This window comes from Heteronotia binoei, chromosome 6 (assembly GCF_032191835.1).
Source record: "Heteronotia binoei isolate CCM8104 ecotype False Entrance Well chromosome 6, APGP_CSIRO_Hbin_v1, whole genome shotgun sequence".
Lineage (NCBI taxonomy): Eukaryota > Metazoa > Chordata > Lepidosauria > Squamata > Gekkonidae > Heteronotia > Heteronotia binoei.
This window is the reverse complement of record NC_083228.1, coordinates 60,624,295-60,646,437: the sequence shown is the minus strand read 5'-3', so window position 1 is coordinate 60,646,437 and position 22,143 is coordinate 60,624,295. Positions and strand designations below refer to the sequence as shown.

General features: G+C 40.4%; 1 protein-coding gene across 1 annotated transcript in view; it reads left to right on the top strand.

The window, feature by feature from the left end:
- Positions 1-1,145: 1,145 nt before the first annotated feature.
- LOC132573792 (pancreatic lipase-related protein 2-like) overlaps positions 1,146-22,143 on the top strand; it is a 35,324-nt gene continuing 14,326 nt past the window's right edge. Inside the window, exons 1-8 of the mRNA XM_060241561.1 lie at positions 1,146-1,244; positions 11,132-11,177; positions 15,618-15,772; positions 16,768-16,893; positions 17,347-17,481; positions 20,228-20,357; positions 21,777-21,893; positions 21,978-22,100. Coding sequence (XP_060097544.1) covers positions 1,224-1,244; positions 11,132-11,177; positions 15,618-15,772; positions 16,768-16,893; positions 17,347-17,481; positions 20,228-20,357; positions 21,777-21,893; positions 21,978-22,100 — 853 coding nt within the window. The 5' untranslated portion in view covers positions 1,146-1,223. The remainder of the gene's footprint in view (positions 1,245-11,131; positions 11,178-15,617; positions 15,773-16,767; positions 16,894-17,346; positions 17,482-20,227; positions 20,358-21,776; positions 21,894-21,977; positions 22,101-22,143) is intronic.

The following is a 22,143-nucleotide window of genomic DNA, read 5'->3' as shown; positions in this document are numbered from 1 at the left end:
CATGCCTCTGCAGGGCTGTCAGGCTGAAGCTTGTTGGCCACTGGAACTGGGACTTTGCTTTTTGACTATTATAAAATGGTCAGGTGGACCTGAGAAAGGAAGCATCTGTACTGAGAATTTGGAAACCCAAACTGTGCTGTTCCCCCTTCTGATGGCTGAAGATGACTGAAGGGTACTCCATATCTTATGGCAAAACTTCCAAGAGGAGGTCAAGACCATGAAGGACATTCCAGGATGGACAGTGGCCAAGTCTCGCATCTACACTACACACTAGGTGCCCCCACCCCTGATGAGCTGTACTATTTGCACCCCCAGAGTGAGGTGGAGAATGCCAAATTCAGTTGTCAGTTTTATGCAGGGGAGGGCTCTGTGAGAGCAGCACCACTTGCCTTCCAAAAATAGCATACTTAATACATTTCGGTGGAAACAAAAAAAACAAAAAAACTTCTGCAAAAGACCCTGGAAGGCTGCTATAGAGTAGATAGACAAGATAGATGTAAATAGATGGACAAATTGTTAGACAGAATATGTGACAGCTTCATCTGACCAAACAATTCCCAACTCTAATTATTTTATACATTATTATAAATGCTGTTTTAATGGTTTCATGTTCACCACTTTGGTGATCATATTTATATGGAAAGATGGCATAATATATATTTTTTAAAAATAACATTTCAATATTCTGGAGTATACATTTCTGTCTTACTGAGGTTCCACCAGAACCATAAACGTGGAGGTGTAGAACAGGTTCCCAGCTAGAGAATTCAGTCTTCACAGAAAAGCAAGTATCTCAAAACTGCTTGTTCCCTTAGTCATTTTCTATAATGAATATTTATATTATGTCCTACATTCTCTTTTGCCTGTTTTGTGTGGCTTGTAAATGTTGCAGGCAAAATATGAGATCTGAAATGGTGAAATTTCAGTGGGTGTAAGACAAGTGAGCAAAACTAAAAGCATGAGCCAAAGAAAACAGAGGAATGAGGATACAACCAACAGGAATAAGATGAGTTACTAGCTGCCTGGACATCCCACACATGGAAAAGTACATAATTAGGATACATGCAGACAAAGTCCACACCCACCAAACTATACTTGCCACTCAGATCACTTCCCTAGGGACTGTGTCATCTTATATATGCATTTCTCACTTGTGTGCATAGTAAAGAGAAGAGGAAACAGCAGAGCAGGAGAACAATCTGAATGAGGATTTCACAGCGTCAATGGGAACTAGATTTATAATGGTAAGTGGCTGATAAGATACAGAGTTATTCAGGGCAATTTAGTTACTGTGGGAAAACAAGAGGAGTTAATGAGAACAGAAACACAAATGGGAAACAAGATCTTTTATTCAGCCGTTGTGGGGGGAAGGGAGGGCAGTGTTTAAGTGCTCCAAAAGGATGTATCCTCATAATATGGAAAGCTCGCAGCATGCAAAGGCAATACAGCATGCCCTCTAGTGGTGGATGGATGATGAATTACAGTCATCTCTATAGAACAAAGTTGGAGTCCAGTAGCACCTTTAAGACCAACAAAATTTTATTCAGAATGTAAACTTTCGTGTGCATACACAATGAAATGGAGTACAAGGAGCAGTGCTACATATAGCTGGTGGGCAATGGTTAAGCATGCAAAGCAGTACAAAGTTAAGATTCCAATGGCAAAACATTTTTCCTATCTTTGTACTGCTTTGCATGCTTAACACTGCCCACCAGCTATATATAGAACTGCTCACTGTACCCTATTTCATTGTCTAATGAAGTGTGAATGCACATGAAAGCTTACATTCTGAATAAAACTTTGTTGGTCTCAAAGGCGCTATTGGACTCCAACTTTGTTCTATTGCTTCAGACCAAAATGGCTTCTCACCTGGATCTACAGACATCTCTATGGTTTGTGAGGATTCAGATCCAAAGCAAGGATTTTACAATTAACACATCTACCCCATCCTGTTATCTTAATCTGCTATATCAGAATCTGTTCCAGAGGCAGTTTCATAATTTAGATATGCAAAAGTGGTGGATACTTAAATTGCATGATCACTTATTGGTCTTCTGGGTTATGAGTTCAAAGAAGTCCTTTACAGTACAGAAGAAATATTCAGTCTAGACTGTTTTCTTGCAACATGTAAGGAACCAGTCACTATTATTACAGTATCACATACTGGAAAAAGAGGAAGGAGTAACTGGGATCAAAAGCAGGTTTCTGAATGAAGTCCTCCTTGAATTATGTTAAGTGTTGTTGTCAACTTTTTTTTATTACCTATTGCCAGTAAACTGACCAAAGTTCAGTATGCAAAACTATAGGCAACTGACCACAGCCCCATTCTAGAACTCTTACAGCTTTAGAAGTGAATAAGTAATTGACCAATATACCAGATCATTAGGGCTTTCAGTACTTAAGTATTTTGTTGTCCTTGTAATGGTTCTAATGCAGAGACCTGTAACATTTCTCTTCCATTGCTGAAATAAGAGACTAAAATGCTGGGTTTTGGACAAAGTTAGGACTAGTAGTGCAACTTAAAATGAAATAATTATTTTTAGAAATAAGACACATCACTAATGGCCATCAGTTTTAATTTCAATAAATTAGCATATGCAAAACTATACACGTTTCATGGCTAAAAAGCAGAATTTCTAAGTACTCCAAGTTCCAGCCAACTTATGGCAATCCCAGCAAGGGGCTTTCAAGGCTAGTGAGAAGCAGAGGTGGTTTGCCATTGCCATTTATAAAAATGACGAGAGCAATATATATGGATCAACAAGCAAAATTGTGCATAAATGCAGATCTTACCAAAGAATTGAAAGTAAGTAAAGGAACAAGGCAAGGGTGTCCGTTATCACCATTGTTGTTTATAATGACGCTTGAAATTTTGTTACAACAAATACAAAAGGATAAAGAAATAGAAGGACTAAAAATTAGAAGATTCTCTTAGAAATATAAAGCTTTTGCAGATGACATAGTGTTCATATTAGAGAATCCGACTCTAGTGTCACCATTGCTGTTAGCCAAGATAAAAGAATACGGAGCATTAGCAGGACTATATATAAATAAAGAGAAATCGAAATTCTTATGTAAAAACATGCAACCAAATAAAATAAAATAATTGCAAAAGGTGATGGGCTGTGAGGTCACTACTAAAGTCAAATATCTTGGAATAGAGATAACAATGAAGAATATTGATCTATTCAAAAATAATTATGAAAAACTGTGGTGTAAGATGGACAAGGATTTGATGAAATGGAACAGACTTAACTTGTCCTTACTGGGCAGGATAGCTGCAATTAAGATGAATATTTTGCCAAGAATAATGTATTTGTTCCAAACCATCCCGATTGTAAAAGATGCCAAACAATTTAAGAAATGGCAAAGGAAGATTTCTGACTTTATATGGGCCAGAAAGAAACCAAGGATTAAGATGAAGATTTTAATAGATGCCAAAGAGAGAGGTGGTTTTCAACTCCCGGATTTAAGATTGTATCATGATGCGGTTTGTTTGACATGGATCAAAGATTGGATAATGCTGTTAGATAAAAAAAACCTTTGTGGTTAGAGGCCTATGGGAATAAATTCGGCTGGCACGTGTATATGGGAAGAAAAAAATGGACGTTTTTTTCTCTCACCATTATATCAGAAACAGTTTACTAAATACTTGGATAAAATATAAGAAATATGGAGACGAGAGAAAACCGCTGTGGATAGTGCCAGCAGAAGTAATAAAAATAACAGCTGAATCCGATGAAGAAAGAGAGATGTCATATAAGCAACTGCTCAAGATCCAAGGAGACAAAATTGAATTAAAATCCTCAGAAGAGCTAAATAATAAGTACGATTGGTTTCAAATGCAGCAAATTAAAAATTTGATGGAAAATGATATTAAATTGGAGGGAATTAGACGAGAACAAACAGAACTGGAAAGGGTCCTGCTTGGAGATAATGAAAAATTGATATCGAAAGTATACAAATTATTATTGAAATGGTCTACAGAAGATGAAGTAGTAAAGTCTCAAATGGTCAAATGGACAATAAATGTGAACAGAGAAATACAAATGGATACGTGGGAGCACCTTTGGAAGAACTCGATGAAGATCTCAACTTGTCAGAGTATCAAAGAGTGTTTTAAGATGATGTATAGGTGGTATATGACTCCGAAAAAGCTGGCCAAGATGAGTAAAAAGACATCGGATAGATGTTGGAAATGTAAAAAACATGAAGGTTCTTTCTTTCATATGTGGTGGACTTGTGAAAAAGCAAAAGAGTACTGGAAGATGATACAAGAAATCTCCAAAATGTTGGGTTACGACTTTAAGAGAACTGCAGGTATTCGAGATAGTACACAAAAATATACTAAATGTTTTTCCAAGTCATGAATTCACCATAAAATACTTCTGGCCAGTTTCAAGGACTATACACCTGACATTGATCCAGTGACTCAAAGAGAATCAAACATCAATTCATCATCCCATATTATCTTTTGTTCATCAGTATATCAGATTTTGATCATCCCATTAATATAACAGCTATTGTACTATCTATTTATTTATTATTAGTTCAATTTATACCCTGCCGTCCCCACCAAGGCAAGCTCAGGACGGCTTACAAGAGCTGAACTGGCATAGATTCACCATAAAACAATTCAATAAAAACATCATAAAGTGCTATACGTACGATGGTGAGATGCAGCAGTCCAAGATCTGCTTATGCGGATAGGAGATCCAGTCAATACTAGATGGAATTCTGAAATCTAGGCTCCCAGGTGCACAGTGCACCAAGCACAGGCAGCCATTGTAAGATTAGTGGGTGTGGCATCTTAGACGAAGGCCTGGTGGAAAAGCTCCATCTTGCAGGTTGTCACGGCTGGGGCAGGGTCAGGCAAAGTCCAGAGGCAGTCCGAGGTCTGTAGCCAGCAAGCAGGAGTGTCCAAGGTGCCAAATCCAAATCGCTGTGCAAATATCGCAGGTCCGAGGTCCAGAAGCCGAGGTCAGGGAGTCCAGAAGTCAAAAGCCAAAGTCAGGGAGTCAGGAACCAAAGTCAAGCCGGAGTGGATGCTAGAACGTCAGGGAGATGACTAGTTGCTTCCACAAAGCCTCCTCCCAAAGCCCACAGCTATATAGCCCTCTGCTGGCTGTTGCCCATTTGGGCTAATTGCTGGCTCTGGGAGGCAGCCAGGATCCTGTTACAACTCAAGCATCCTTGCTCTTAGGAGGGCCAGAATCCTCTCAAAACTCAGGACTCAGGGAGCGTCTTGCTTGTGAGCGTGCTGCCCTCCTCCGATCCCTGAGGTCCTGACGGAGGTGGTCACGCACACGAGCCACCCGAGAGGGCGAGGCAGGGGGGCTGGGATCTTCTTCAGCAGGAGGCAGGGGTACTGGTGCAGGTGGCAGGGGTACAGTTTCCTCGGCAGACTTGTCTTCCTCTGCAGGGTCCCCAGCACCCATGACACAGGTTCTATGGAATTGTAAAAGTTCCCACAGGGCTCTGATGTCTTCAGGGAGCTCATTCCACCAGCATGGGGTCGTAACTGAAAAGGCCCTAGCCCTACTTGTAGCCAGTCTGGCATCTTTGGGGCTGGGGGGTACAAGGAGATTTTGAGATCCTGACCATAGTACTCTCTGGGGAACATGTGGGAAAAGGCGGTCCTGTAGGTATACAGGACCCAGGCCATATAAGGCTTTATAGGTAAGAACCAGCACCTTGAAGTGAACCCAGTATGCTACAGGCAGCCAGTGCAGTGCCTTTAGCTCAGACTGAATGTACTCCCTCAAGAAGAGACCCAGTAACAGCCTGGCTGCCACATTCTGCACCAGTTGAAGCTTCCAGATTTGGGTCAAGAGCAGCCCCATTCAAAGCATATTTGACTGTATGCTTGGGGAAATGATGGAACTGGCCAAGTTGATTAATGGGAATCTTGAGAATTATTATTGTTCCAACATTTTTACTAGTTCAGATAATCAAACTGTGTATCAGATAAGCCAAAATCTTCTGCACAAATTGCTCTAAGTACAACAAAATCAATATTTTAAAGGATAGGGTGTGACGTAGAAACTTGATATAATATGAAAGCTGAATCAAACCTACAATAGTACTGTTTTAGATTTTATAGTTCAGCCATTACAAAGTTCCAAAGATCACGAGTACTGATTGTGTTGGCCTAGTTTGGGACAGCTGGTGTACTAACCACCTAGCGCCTCAGCGGATAGCCTACCAAGACTGCTGGAGGTAGTAGTGGGCTGGGCCTTAGGGTTTCCAAGACTGACAGTTCTTGGGGATTTCAATGTCCATGCCAATGCTGCTGCCTCCTTGCAGGTATCAGACCTAGTGTTTTCCATGGCAGCACTAGGACTCTCTCCGATTTTATCAGGTCCCACAGACCAAGCAGGCCACAAATTGGACCTGATCACTGGCATGGGGATGGATATGGATGACCTGCCATGGTCAGACCACTATGCCCTGAAGGCCCAATTGGGTGCCCCAGCCCCTTCCTGTCTAGCCAGCAAGCCGGTTTAAGCCTGCCCATGGAGACTAATGGACCCAGTAGGGTTCCAGAATGATCTGCAGGATCCAATGCCGCTGCCCCCACCACCGCCAATGATTCATTAGATGAGCTGACAGAGGACTGGAACTCCTGTTTCTCTGAAGCCATAGACAAATTTACTCCCCAATGTCCACTTTGTTCACAATGTTAATTATTCCCCTGGTATACTACAGAGCTCAGGGGAACAGAACAGGAATTTAGATGACTAGAGCGAGTTTGGCAGCATACTTGGGATGGCTGCAAGACCATCTTAGAGGACATTTATGAAATCCTTTAAGGTGGTGATAAAGGCAGCTAGCTCTCACCCAGCACAATTGTTAAGGATAATCAGATCTTTAACTTCTCTCACTGAGAGAACTCAAAATGTTAGGAATTTGGTCATTAGCTGTGAGCATTTTGTGAGCTTCTTTGTGGATAAAATCTTGCCACTCTGCCATGACCTCCAAGCCAATATTGATACAGTATGTGAACTGGAGACCCCTTGGCCTTCTTTGGATTCAGTATTTGACAGCTTCAGCCAACTCTGGATTCTATTAATCCTTGTAATTACTGCCCAGTATTAAACCTTTAGTTTCTGTGTAAGGTAATTGAGAGAGCAGTAGCAGAACTAGTTCCAGAATGTTATTTAACATATACACTCATACCCAGGGCTTTTTTTGAGCAGGAACACACAGGAACATAACTATGGCTGGTTTAGCATCAGGGGTGTGTCCTAATATGCAAATGAGTTTGTGCTGGGCTTTTCGTACAAAAAAGCCCTGCTCATACCCTCACTCAAATGGTGCAGAATTTCAGGCTGGGATGTCACCAGTACACTGATAACACCCAGTTATATCTGTTGATGTGGTAGCTAGCAGGACACTGTCCCAGCAAACTTGGCTGAGGGGCTGGAAGCTGTGGAGTGATGGTTGAAACAGCTGGCTGAGATGGAATCCTGCCAAAATGGAGGCTCTGTGGCTGGAAAGGTTGGACTCAGGATTCGGGTGGCAACTCCCAGCTCTTTTTTTTTTAAACGATTTATTATAGTGTAATATATTATAATAGCATATTATCATTTGTTGTTAAAATACACATACATTACATTTTCTCCCCCCCTCCCCCCTTTTGGTGACTCCCAGCAGTGCCAACCCCTTTAGCAAACCATTCCCTATTACTATTTTATTTAATTTGTTAAAAGGTAAAAAACTCAGTGTATTAAAGAATCTTTCTTCATAATAAAAAAAAATTCCAAAAACCATAGGTTATAATTGTAATCCATCTTCATAGTAGTCCTTTTTAGTCATTCACAAAGAAACGAAAAAGATATAATCCAATAATCTCATTTTTTAACTGTAATCCATATAAAGTTTCTTCAGAGATTAACCATTGTCAAAGATCGCCAACTGTCCTTTAACGTTCCATTGTTTTTCTATATACTTTTGAAACTTTCCCCACTCATTTTTAAACTTTTCTAAATCTTGTTCTTTTAAGTTTCTTGTAAGCTTGTCCATTTCACTCCAATGCATAACTTTCAAAGTCCACTCCCACATTTCTGGTATTTTGTCTTGTTTCCACATTTGTGCATATAAAGTCCGTGCAGCTGAAAGCATATAGCAAATTATCGTTCTATCTTGTTTTTGAAATATTTCCATTTGTAATCCCAACCAAAAAATGTCTGGCGCCTTCTTAATATTATATTCCAAAACTTTCAAAATCTCTTGCAGAATCATTTGCCAAAATTGTTTCGCCTTTTCACAATGGTAGAAAGATCCTTCTTGTCTTTTACATTTCCAACGTCTATCCGACACCTGATTGTTCATTTTTGCCAATTTTTTAGGTGTCATGTACCACCTATATAGCATTCTAAAGCAATTTTCTTTATTGTTATAACGTAGATATTTTCATAGAGTTCTTCCATAAGTGTTCCCATGACTCCATCTGTATTTCTTACAACTCCCAGCTCTTGATGGTGTGCCCTAGTACCAGCACCAACTGTCAGGAGCCTGGGTGTGGTTCTGGATGCCTCCCTATCAATGGAGACCCAGGTCACAAATGTTGCCAGGCTGGCATTTTCCAGCTACACTAGGTAAGGCAACTGGCCTCCTACCTGTCTCACCCTGACCTAGTCACAGCAGTCCACACAATGGTCACCTCCAAACTGGACTACTGTAACTCACTCTACACAGGGCTGCCTTGGGACTGACCCAGAAATTCCAACTGGTTCAACGCACGGATCCCAAAAGGGATCCCACAAACAATACACATTCAACCTGTGCTGTGTGAACTTAGGTTCAAGGGTTTGGTGTTAACCTTCAAGGCCCTTAAATTCACTGAGACCCATGTATCTTTGGGCCCACCTCTCCTGGTATGTATCCCAAAGAGAATTGCACTCAGCAGATTAGAGCTTACTGATAAATAAATAAATAAGCCAAATAAATAAATGAGCCACCATAGCCAGGGCATTTTTCATAAACGTCATAAACGTCAGATGTTTGAGAGCCACAAGACAAGAGAGGGAGGGAGGGAAATAGATGGGAGTAGAGGAGAGGTGGAAAGAAAGCAACTTTAAATTTTAAATGCATTCTCTAAGCTGTTGGCTGACTTGGCTCGGAGAAGTGATTTAAAGAGACAAATGTCTTCTCCAAACTGGCTGACAGGGCAGTGAGGGCTTCAAGATCTACATAATACAGTATGTCACAGAAGTGAGTACACCCCCTCATATTTTGTAAATATTTAAGTATATCTTTTCATGTGACAACACTGAAGAAATGCTCCAGTATGTCACAGTACATGTTGGCATTCATGGTTCCCTCAATGAACTGTAGCTTCCCAGTGCCGGCAGCACTAATGGCTGTGTGTTGCGTAATTTTGAGGGGACAGTACATTTACACTGTTATACAAGCTGTAGACTCACTACTTTACATTGTAGCCAAGTGTCATTTCTTCAGTGTTGTCACATGAAAAAATATACTTAAATATTTACAAAATGTGAGGGGGTGTACTCACTTCTGTGACATACTGTATGTGTGAAAGAGTCACATGTGGCTCCCAAGCCACAGTTTGGCCACCCCTACTCGAGGCATTTGGCTGAGAACAGCAATGACTTCCATCTGTCTGGCACTCCTGTACCCTGCCTTCCCTTCCTCCCATGAGGCAGTGATACCATTGGAAGTTTTTAGCGCCATCAGATTAGGTTAAGTATTGAGCTTCTACTGTTTTGACCACAAATTCAAATATATGAATGTGTTTTTATCAATATAAACCACCTTGAGCCTGGTTTTAGACATTTGTTTTAATTTAATTAATAAATAAATTTAATTTGCCTCTTCAATTTGATTCCTGTCTTGCATGCCATGGTTCTCTCACCATGTATTGTGATGCAGTTCTTCTGACTTCACTGATTATAAAAATGCAATCCTAAACAGGATTAGAATGAACGCATTTAGAAGGACATAACTCTGTTTAGGATGGCATTTTCAGTGTCCTTGGTGAACAACAGAAGAAGGCAATAAACACACTAATTTCAGATTGCCGCATTTCCTTCCTAGATGTGTTTGTGTGAATCAGCTCTATTCAGAAGTCTGTCCACAGGTTATTAACATTACCAACATACCACAGTGCCTGTTATACACAAACAGTTTTTGGAAAAGATATATGGAGATTAACAACAGTGACTCCTTCATATTGTGGTATAGACAGAAATTTGTGATTGCCTAGTTGGGAGCTGACCCAAAACATCTGTGCAGATGGCAACATCTGCTGCCCGTCCTCCTCCTGTCCTCCAGGCACCTGAGACTGGCTCCAAAAGCTACCACTTCCAAAGTGGTACCAAATCTTTGAGCTATCTGTTAGTCACCTCCTCGCCGTCTGGACGAGGAAGGGCACAAGCGAGGCGACTTGGTGATGTGGAAGCGCCAAGCCGCCTGAAGCTGTTTCCGGTTTTTTTCCCCTAGCAGCCCAATAGGAGCGCTTGTGCACAGGAGTGCTCTGCCCCTTTAAGAAATACTTCTGAGGCGCCTCTCTGAGTGGATGGGGCCACCTTCCCAGTACCACATGGAGGCTCTGGGACAGCTTTTTTTGAGCCGACCTGCTTTCGGCCCCCTCCCACTCGCCCCAGAATGCCCGTCTTTTCTCAGCCAAGATGTCAGAATATCTATCTAGCTATCACAGTTTTATCCTACCCTTCTTCCATTTAGCTAAGTTTGGCCCACATGATCCTCTTCTCCTCTATATCATCACAACACCCCTACAAAGTAGGTTAGGTTGAGAATGCCCGATCCCAGGCCACCCATACAGCTGAAGGAGGATTGCACTTGCTATCAGACATTCTGTCCATCACACCACACTGGCTCACCTCACAGCATGACTCACTTAAGGTCTATCAAGTGATCTTATTAATAGCAACTAACATTCCTTAGATTTGACCCTCAATGTTAAAGAAAAAGGGTTATTTTAATTATTCTTGTTGCATTTATCATTTTACATAGTTATTGCCTCAGAAAGATTCTGGAGAAATCTGGGGACATAAATGCTTTTAGATAATCAAAATTCTCTGGAAGAGAGACATATTTATGTTGCTTAGGTAGGTTTTAACATGTGTGCTTAAATTTATTTTAGATTAATGGATTTTGGATTGCTGTCATTTTTCTCCTTGGCTCAGAAGGTGAGACAATATTTCATACTTTTAGTCTTTCTAGAGGTGTTGAACAATTTAATGTTTAACAAATTAGTTAAGCATATAGATACTGACCAACTGATTTGAAGGATATTTTTGGATGTAAGAAAAGTTCCATACAAACCAGTGCTATTTACTTCCAGGGAAATGTTTTAATCCAAGTTTAAGTATCTTACATCTTACAGACAAATTCTACAACAGTTGTTTTGGCAAACAAGTACCACTCGTGGAATGAACAGGGCTTTTAAGATAGTGATGTTTACCAATGTATATTATTTCACAAATATTTCTGCAATAATCTTATAGCTACGACAAAAGTTCTGTTGTACTAAAAGTAGAAAGGAATAGTATTTCCTTTGAAGAAAACCCAAATCTCGACTTCGTCTAGACTTGTATTAATTGCTGTTGGACTCCCACTGTTTAAAATGTTACATTTGGCGAAACATTTTAGAACACTACCACTGTTCAAGGGCAGGAGGCTCATTTGCTGTTATTATGATTTACAATTCTGCTGTTTTAGATCTTTCACACTTACTACCTGTACACAAAATATGGTAAGATTTGCCTTTCAAGCTTGCAGTAAGACACATTTACAAACAGGAGTTGTGTTACTTACACTCTCTACACATGCACAGTGGCAGCACACTAGCAGCAAGTTCTCCCAAAAGGCAACAAAAATGGTTGCTCTTTATGCAACCTAACAGAGAGTCCTGGCCCATAGGTTGAAGACCAATGGCACTGTGCAGGCAAATTTTCTCTCCCTGTTGTGTATTCTTGAAGAAAGGTCACACCACCTGGTGGTAGGAAACAAGGGCAAGTTTTGTCCCAAATGGAACATTTTATTTTTCTACACAAAAGTGACAAATACTTATGTGGAAGAAAGTAAAAGGATGCAGCCAGTGACATAGCAGATGTTGAGGACTGGAACCTGCTGCCTAATCCTGATGGCCTGACCAGTTACTTTAATCAAACTGAAAAAAATATTAACACTCTTTGGGGTCTTTTGTAGTTAGAATCTGGAAACTGACAGACCTAATTTAGTAGTCCATGTGAATCTATAAGCCAAAGACACAAATCCTGATGTTTATGTGACAGTCCTTCTGTTCCAGTTGGCAGAGACAGAGCAACTTATAGTATAGACAAGTGGGGAGCCTGTAAAGAATTCAAAACATTTTAGAAATACCATTTTACTGTTAAAAATCTCTCCCACCAGTGTTCTGTAAACTCTTAGGAAGTTAAGCAAGCTAACTTTCCCATTCTCCCTTTACTACTCCTTTAACTTATTCTAAACTTCTCTCAACATTAGGAGATTCTTAAACTTATTCAGTTCTCATTAGGCTTATTCCCCCCCCTCTTTTAATTAATTTACAAAATTATATGCTTTTGCATATCTGGGAATTCCTCTAAATATGTAGAAACCTCAACTTGATCTGCAGATGGCTAGTTTTGCAGTATTTGTTGTCATAATCAACAGCTGCCAGTTTACTTTACCTACAGAGATCAATTGGGGAAGCATGATGAACCAGAAGGGGGGAATAAGCAATTAGAAAATTCTATCCTATAAAAATCTCCCCCCTCTAATCCCCACAGTCTTCAGCAGACTGACACCCTCCCCCCTCAATTCACAGTAATTCTGTTTAGGACTGCACTATTAGCTGCTCTCAGTGTTACATCATTTTGGATAACATCTACTCTTAATCAGACTAGAGCTTTTTTCCCTTTGTAAATTAAGTCATTTTAAATGATATCTAGAGAGTCTCTGTGCAGACAGAGGTCCTTGTTATTGGAGTATCCACCCAGGGGCAACCCAGCTGATGAATAGGGTGCAGTTAGTCCAGGGTGATGAAATTGGGGAAATTAAGCCTCACATTCTAATCCATTTTACCACTGTCTCTTGGGTAATGGGGCAAGAATGGTAATTTTCCAAGGAGTTCCAGAGAACATTACACTCAGTTCTAAAAGATTTATTGTAAAAGCCCCTAAGTATCACTTCTGAATACATAATGTCAAGCATAGAATACTAACAATTTCCAGTATTTGTGATCAGGAGACACTTCCCCCAAACACGAAGAAACTCCGCATAATTTTCATTGTGCCAACCAGGGTGTTGGAGATCAACCAATCAGCACAGTGTTCAGAAGAGAACTGGCAGGATGGCCATGCCTGTTCCAGTTGAGCATGCAGTGGGGCTCCTGCGCATGTCACTGTGGAAAGGGTGTGAAAATCCTTTCCAGCTTGGTAGGTTACAGATCAGGATCAGTGCAGATGCCATAATCCCACAGGTGTAATGCACAGAGACCACGAAGAAGATTATATATGTTCTCTGTTATGTGCAATAATGCTAGATCCAATTGTACCGTTCCGCATGCTGAGGACATCTCCCACTCACAGGAGTCCCATTTTGGACATCATGCCAAAGCACTGAAGTAAATCCAAAATCGTACCTGTGCTTGTGCAAAAAGTTGCATAACTTGTTGAGCAAGTGGAAGCAGAGGAAATGCTATATGTCCTTGTATAGCACTGCAAAGACTCTTGGGCAAGCTGTTGCCCAAGTGTTTGCAGAGGAGTACTAGCAGCTATTTTCTGTTCACTCATGATCCAAGCCCATAATTACAAACACTACATTTTAATGTACTCATTGTCCATTTCATTTTAGATTATGCTTCGATTGTTTTTCTGGCTCTAGAAACATGACACTTATTTTTGAATCAGACAATATAATTTTAGTTCTTCCGCTGTTCATATTTACTCAGCTGGTTAAAAGTCAAAGTCCCCAAATCCCAAACAATTAATATATTTTTCTATGTGCTTTGGTGGGTATTCTGACTCAACAGCTATTTCCCCCCCTAAATTAATAATAAAACAAACATGGATAATTTAGATGCCTTCTTTTCAAAGTCTTGCTTATGGTGGCTTGTTCATGTTCTCACATGCATATCAATATATTTTAAATCTGATGCCCCATTGTTATGCAGGACTGAAAGAACATGGCATCATTCTGATGAAATTGTCATAGAAAGTATCCCTGTAATGAACTGTGGGAAAGAATGCCAGAAATTCATTAGGATTTTTTCTACATTTTGCGAACTTCCTAGGCTCTGCAGCCTGCCTTCATAGAATGACCTGCTCTGACACTCAGAAAAGCCTCTCCGGCATTTGGACTCCTGGATGAGGGTGATGTACTTTATGGAGAATTTCTTTCTCTGAGGACAAGTTAATCCTTTTTTTTTTCCCGTCCTCCATCTCCCAGGGGAAATTCCAGCCTTGTAGCCCCTTGCCCTTGCAAGTGGGAAAGAGCGTCCAATCTCACACAAGAGGACAGAGAATTATAAAATTCTCCTCCCAGTAAGCTTATGTGCACATTTCCTAGAATCGTTTAGCAGGGTGGCTGCTGTGGATGGTGATATGTGCTGTCATTTCAGGAATGCCAGCCTCCAGGTGGGACCTGAAAATCCCCCAGAATTACAGCTCACCTCCAGATTACAGAGTGCAGTTCCTCTGAAGAAAATGGATGTTTTGGAGGGTGGACTTTGTGGCATTGTACCTCACTGAGATCCCTGTGTTCCCTAGGCTTCATCCCCAAATCTCCAGGAGTTTCCCAAGCTGGATCTGGCCACCCTACCTCACATTCCACTCCGGTGGCCAGGGTGGACCTCGGCAACCCTATGTCATTTGGGGAGGTGACTGGATCAGGAAAGCTATAGGATCAGTTCTGTTTTAACTGTGTTAAGGAATGTTGTTGCTTCTTGCCTAGCTTTCCTTTAAAGCCCAGGGTGGTTGCTTCTCTTTGAGCTGCTGCCCCTTCATGCTTTCTACTTTTGCTGAGCAACTGTACAACTAAAATTCCAGCTCCACATTTGCATTTTTGCTCCTGCAGGGGGCAGCAAAGTACTTGCCTCAAAGCTTAGAGTAAGCTGTTTTTCTTTCATTCAAGTTCTCAACAACTGACTGCTCCTTTTGCTCTTTAGTTTGTGCTCAATCTTTTAGTAAAAGCTTTTAGAACTTTGCCAGGATTTTCTGTGTCTCAGGCTTAGCTGCTCATCCAAGCAACACACACTTGAGAAAAGAGGTGCTACTGGTGGAATTACAGGGAAAGGTAAGGAATGACCAAGGTCCTACTCAAGTAACAGGAAAACTCTAAAATCAAGTTTGTGACAACACAGTACAATACCTGGCCTGTGCTGATGGTTAATGGGAATAAGAGAGAGAAGTGAGAAGGTGGAAATCACCCACACACATCTATTCAACAGTGTCCCATGCAGACAAATACCTCAGACTACATTATATCCTCAAAATGATCTGTAGACTAGATATTCAAAAAAGAAATGTCAAAAGAATTTCACACAAGCAAAATCAGATATGACTCATATGATATTATGTAAAGTCCTGGATCTGCCAGATATTAACCATTTGCATTATGTTCTCTAGCAAATGAAGTCTGCTATGAGCGCCTTGGATGTTTCTCTGATGAGCCTCCTTGGTGTGGGATACCTGGGAGACAACTGTTAGGTTTACCTCAGTCTCCTGAAAGTATGAATATTACCTTCAACCTCTTCACTAAAGAGTCTGGAAATACATCACAAGTGAGTTGTCGTTTTATTATCTGGTTTAAGTCCACAGGCAACATAGCAGCTGTGTGCCTGTTTCCATTAACATGCATTGTTTCCTATATAATTAGGAGAATAATAACTATTTTATTGGACAGAACAAGTAACTACTCATTTCCTATGGAAATGATGATGCTGATGATGCCACCAGTTTGGTGCAGTGAGAGCCAGTTTAGTGTAGTGGTTAAGTGCATGGACTCTTATCTGGGAGAACCGGGTTTGATTCCCCACTCCTCCACTTGCACCTGCTGGAATGGCCTTGGATCAGCCATAGCTTTCATAGGAGTTATCCTTGAAAGGGCAGCTTCTGCGAGACCTCTCTCAGCCCCACCCACCTCACAGGGTGTCTGTTGTGGGGGAAGGAGATAAAGGAGATTGTAAGCCCCTCTGAGACTCTGATTCAGAGAAAAGGGTGGGGTATAAATCTGTCTTTTTTATTATTTTATTATTTACAATTGTAAATAATTATAATCTCTGAACTTGCATTAATAGCATTCAGATTTTTTTAAATAAAAAAGCATCTTGTTCAGTTATATGAAGTATCAGCAACAGTTAAGTTTAATTAATTGCAGAATCCTAACATAAGAGAATGGCTAGATATGACCACTGGTGGAATGGATTCATTATTGTATACTCTGACTGGCAGTCGCTTGAGACAATGGTTCTCACCTTCTTCTACCAATACATGTGGAGCAGTATCCAGCAAAAGTAGGATATTAAACACCTGAGGACTTGGAGAATTCCAGATTCCATAAATTTAGCCTTATTTAATAATTCACATTCTGTTTAGTTGTTGGTATTTGTAAGTGCAAGGACTATGACATTACAGTCACCTATTATTCTTAAAATGAATCTCAGGTAGGGGAGATGTAGGAGGATAGTAGCACAAGAAATGAAAACATTCTGTTTACTAAAGATCTTTAAAGGTAAAATATATATATAATTTTCTTATTTTTTAATATGTCAAACAGAAAATCACAGCCACTAATAAATCAACTATAGAAACGTCTTACTTCTCTCTATCAAGGAAAACTGCCTTTATTATCCATGGATATACCAGCACAGGAAGACATGGCTGGGTCGTGGAGATGTGTTTGGTATGAAGATTAAATTGTGCAGATTACTTCTTAGGTTGTGGACAGGTTTGAGTAGAAAAAGGTGAAACTCACAGAGTTTAGGATTTCCCACTCAAAAGGACCACATGTTTGGTTTACATTAATACCCATAGGTCAGTGAGCTGACTATACAAGAGTTCTTGTCTTGCTCTGCTACATGGAGTATTTTCATTTCCATGAATCACTGAGCTGTTGCTGAATAAGCATCCCCTTGTAATGTACACACTCCTTGTTTCTAGAACACTGTAATCTGGATAGCATACATTAATATGTGGAAAGCTGGTGGGAGGACGGCCTTTATTTGGACAATGAATTGGACTAAGTAGTCTTATGGATCCTCAGAATTCAATAGTAAACTATCTTTGAAAGAACTTTGGATATCTCTAATTGTGTTCAGCCCCTAAAATATTTTTTTTAATTATATGCGTACTGCAGCTGCTCGTGCGTGTGGGAAATATAAACTGTATTGCTGTAGATTGGGAAGATGGAGCAAAATGCACATACTTCATGGCAGCAAGCAACATCCGTGTTTTGGGAGCAGAGATAGCTTATCTTATAAATACTTTGACGGTAAGAATAATTGTTTTACTTTTCTTACTATACTGCAGTCTTCCAAGCGTCATACGAGTTTATAAAAAGTTTATATATTGCCTTTCTTTGAGAAAAGTTAATAAAGCATGCAATGGCATACATACCATAACCACTTTGTCTAAAACTGGTGTACATGTGTGGTTCAGCTGATATACCAGGTAATATGCAAAAAAATGTACAGATTTTTGTTTTCATGGAAGGAATCTTCCATGATTTTTTGGGTGTATCTGCCCCATGAAGTTCAATGGATGAACTTGGGCTAGTTTTCTCTTTGAGCTGAACTCTCCTCAAAGTGTAAGAATAAAGTGCTTCCTTAAATCTTTGGAGGAAAAGCAGGATAAAAACATGGCAGATATAATATTGCTGAAGAATATGTCAGGTTACTGTTCTGTACCATGCTAAGTGCTTGGTTTTAGTTTCGAAGAATCAAAACAAACAAAAATATGGTAGATTACAAGATCTTCACAAACAGTCAACCCAATCGCCTTCAGTCTCCATAATTTGAATGACAGGTATACATGCTAATAAATGTTATGATGGTTCATATTGTCTCTTCTCTCTGTGCCTCTAGTGGGCTGGCCATCTTTTAAATATTTTTTTAAAAAATGTGCCAGGCGTATAGTCAGATTTGAGAGCTTGAACTCATTTCCCTTTTGCTTAGGCAGGACTATGTCTCCTTAAAACTAAGTTTTCTTGCTTACTAAGAGACAAAGGTAAACAAGTGACTGCATGTGGCTAAATTGGTAACTGTAAAATCATGTTGTAATTCTGGCAGCAAATTTTAAAACTTCCTTGTTTATTACTTTTGTTGTGGAAACAGTAATTAGGAAGAAGTAGTGGGGGCCATGAATAGCTTTTTAAAATATTCTTTCTACACACAGCCATTTTGGGTGTTCAGTCAACATGTGGGGAGAGTAGGCTTGCCAATCCCAAGGTCCCAGAGGGGATTCTTCCGCTTCCCCAGGTTCTTTCCTGCCCTCAGTCAGTGGCCGGCAGGGGGGAAGCCCCGCCCCCAGAGGACCATGTGCCTTTCCACCTCTGGAGGCTTCAGTCTCCGATTGAAAGGCTTCCTCTTGGGATGGTGTGTCTGTGTTACTTTGAAGAAGTTGGCAGCAACTCCTGAGTAGAGAGGCGTCCCTTTAAATGTGATGGCCAGAACTCCCTTGGAGTTCAATTATGCTTGTCACACCCTTGTTCCTGACTCCACCCCCAAAGTCTCCTGGCTCCACCCCCCAAAGCCCCCAGATATTTCTTGAATTGGACTTGGCAACCCTAGGGGAGAGAGCACAAACACACTGGCCATTCCCTCCAGTCTGCATTCACCAAAAGTGAGCACGGTGCCCATGCATAGAAGAAGTATATGCATGTATGCTCTTTCTCTATGCCTGGGACACTGCTTTCTGAACTTTCACAAGGAAGAGGTGTATGTGCTTATGCTTCCTCTGCACATAGGTGGTGTGCTCAAGCAGCTGGCCATGTAAATGTGAGGAAGAGAGGTGTGCCCACTTCCACTCTCCACACATTGACTGAACACATGGAGGGGTCATGGAGGCTGGTAACAGGGCCCTCCTGCTGAAAAGCCATAAAATTACTGCACAGGCCATGTGTTTGACTTTTAATCCATTGCTTCCCCTTATCCAACAAACTTGGTATGGTTCTCATAAAGAACCAGAATACAAATCCTATTAATCAGATGTTTTGCACCACTGCAGCTATGCCTGATAGCAATCTATGATTTACTAAAGAAAGCATTCAGAATTCAGAAATTATTAGATAATTCATATAAACTCAGCAAACTACACACATCTCTGGAAAGCAGTGGCCTTTGAGTCACTGGTTGTGACCCTCAGGCATTCCTGCAGAGCTGCATTTTTTTTTTTGTTGGTGCTTTTTAAAAGGTCTGCTGCTAGTGTTCATGCATAGAGTAAGGAAACCATGCCTCCTGCCCCTCCTGCACATACACTGAGACAAATAAGCAAGATGGCACAGTGATGTCACTCAACAATGGAAAGGATTCCTACATGGCACTGCCCATGGGTCATTCCTCATTACAGTACACCTTCCTCTCTCCAGTCCTCTTGGTCTGCAGCCACAGACCAGTTAAGTAATAACTCCTTATCTTCCTGTTACCATAATAGGACTATGATGTTGGTGTCATGTGGTTATATCATATGACTTTCTGTCACATCCTCATTGCTCAGGAGCTTCTGTGCTTCTCCCTGGGAGCTAAGGTAACTCTAGAAAGACTGAAAAAGACACCTTTATTGGTGCAATGGAAAAGGCATTTCTAATGGAATTTCTAATGGAATAATTAGCAATAAACATATATATATATATATATATATATATATATATATATATATATATATATATATATATATATATATATATATATATATATATATATATATAATGTTTATTGCCAATTATTGCTATTTATATTGATATATATATATATATATATATATATATATATATATATATATATATATATATATATATATATATATATATCATAATATATAATGTTATTGTTTAGCCCCTGTGAAGTTATTCTAGGACATGTAAGCCAATTTGAGGAGGCCAACAAATAATCTAACATTAATGTTACTAAGGACATGAGAACAAAAGGGAAAAACTGTCTGTATACGTTGCAAAAAAAATTAAAATTAAGAATAATGCACTTTTTTTGCTAGCCATTTTACAGATTCTGTTTAATTATTAGGAAATATACAAATACTGTCCTTCCAAAATCCATCTGATCGGTCATAGTCTTGGTGCTCATACTGCTGGAGAAGCTGGACGACGACTTCGTGGAGTTGACAAAAAATTTCCAGCCGTTGGTAGAATAACTGGTAGGCCACCCAATGAAACAACATTACAATCTTTGAAAGAGAGCTCAGAGGGCTTGGTCAAGTGTGAGGTAAATGGTATGGGAAAAAGTAGAACAATTAACCTGGACTGATAGATGGTTTGCCTTTGAAAAGTTAACCAGCATTATCTAGAACAGGGGTGTCAAACATGCAGTTCGGAGGTTGAATCAGGCCCCCGGAGGGCTCCTATCAGGCCCTTGAGCAACTGGCTGTCATCTGCTTCCTTCTTCCTATATCATGCTTCCTTCTACAAAACAGTCTACCTTGCAAGGCTTGCTCAATTGCACAGGAGCTGCAGAGCAAAACCTCTGTTTTCTCACTTGGCTAAGACTCCTCCCTTGGGGAGGAAGGGGGAAGGAATAGCTTGCTTTGCCAGGCTTTCTCAATCGCACAACAGAGCTACTGAGCCAAGCCTCTTTTCCTTCTGTTGGCTGAGACTCCTCCCCCCCAGTCCCCTGGGGAAGGAAGGAAAGAGCCAGAGCTTCCTCTGCTCAGTTCCCAGGATCCCCTTAGAGAAATACAAAGAAGGCATCTTTAAGACCAATGAGTGCTAACATTTTAAGTTTTAAAATATACATATATTTGTGTTTATATGTGTTCTTTATAAAATTTATATCTCTGCCACCTAATCTTAAATAGGTACACACATGGCCTGGCCCAACATGGCTTGGCCCAATCTGACATTGCCCGGTCCAACAAGGTCTCATTTATGCCAGATCTGGACCTCATGACAATCATGTTCCAAGGCTAATATTGATTGACATCAGTCCATACTGCTGTTAAAAGAGAGTCACTACGCCAGTTTGGTGTAGTGGTTAAGTGTGCAGACTCTTATCTGGGAGAACCGGGTTTGATTCCCCACTTCTCCACTTGCACCTGCTGGAATGGCCTTGGGTCAGCTGTAGCTCTGGCAGAGGTTGTCCTTGAAAGGGCAGCTGCTGTAAGAGCCCTCTCCAGCCCCACCCACCTCACAGGGTGTCTGTTGTGGGGGAGGAAGGTAAAGGAGATTGTAAGCCGCTCTGAGACTCTTTGGAGTGGAGGGCGGGATATAAATCCAATATCTTCTTCTTCTTCTTCATAAAAGACAGACACTAGTGTATGCACAGAATCACATGTAATGCTTAACCAGAAAGAATTATCACTGGGATTTTTTTTTAAAGTAACAGCATATGTGGGTGATTTTGTATATTCTGAAAATTTGATTATTGCAGTTTGTCGAAATTGTAATGTAGTATGTTCACTATGATACAGTAATGTGTATATTAATAAATAATATTTTGGAGCCATCTATGTCATGATTGTGTAGAAGCAGGCCTTGACTGAGTTCTCTGGATTCTTGTTCTCTTTAAAAATGTCAGCTTTCTCCCATTCATTATGGGATAATTTTATGTTTACTTTAAGGCTTGGACCCAGCTGCACTCTGTTTTGAAGCTATGCCCGCTATGGTCAGGCTGGATCAAACTGATGCAATATTTGTTGATGTCATACATAGCAATGCTGGCCCATCACTCACTACAGGTAATTGCCAAACATATATGAATTTTGCATCAAAAATGGAGAGAGATGACCCAGTCATTTACCATACTATAAATATATTTTCAGGATTGGGGATGTTTAATGCTACTGGTCATGTTGATTTTTACCCCAATGGTGGAACTACTATGCCTGGATGTAATGAGCTAATTACAGCAAGGGCAGAAGATGAACCTGAAACCTTTCCGCAAGGTAAACCCATTCGTGTCATACCATAACATTTACTTACTATGTG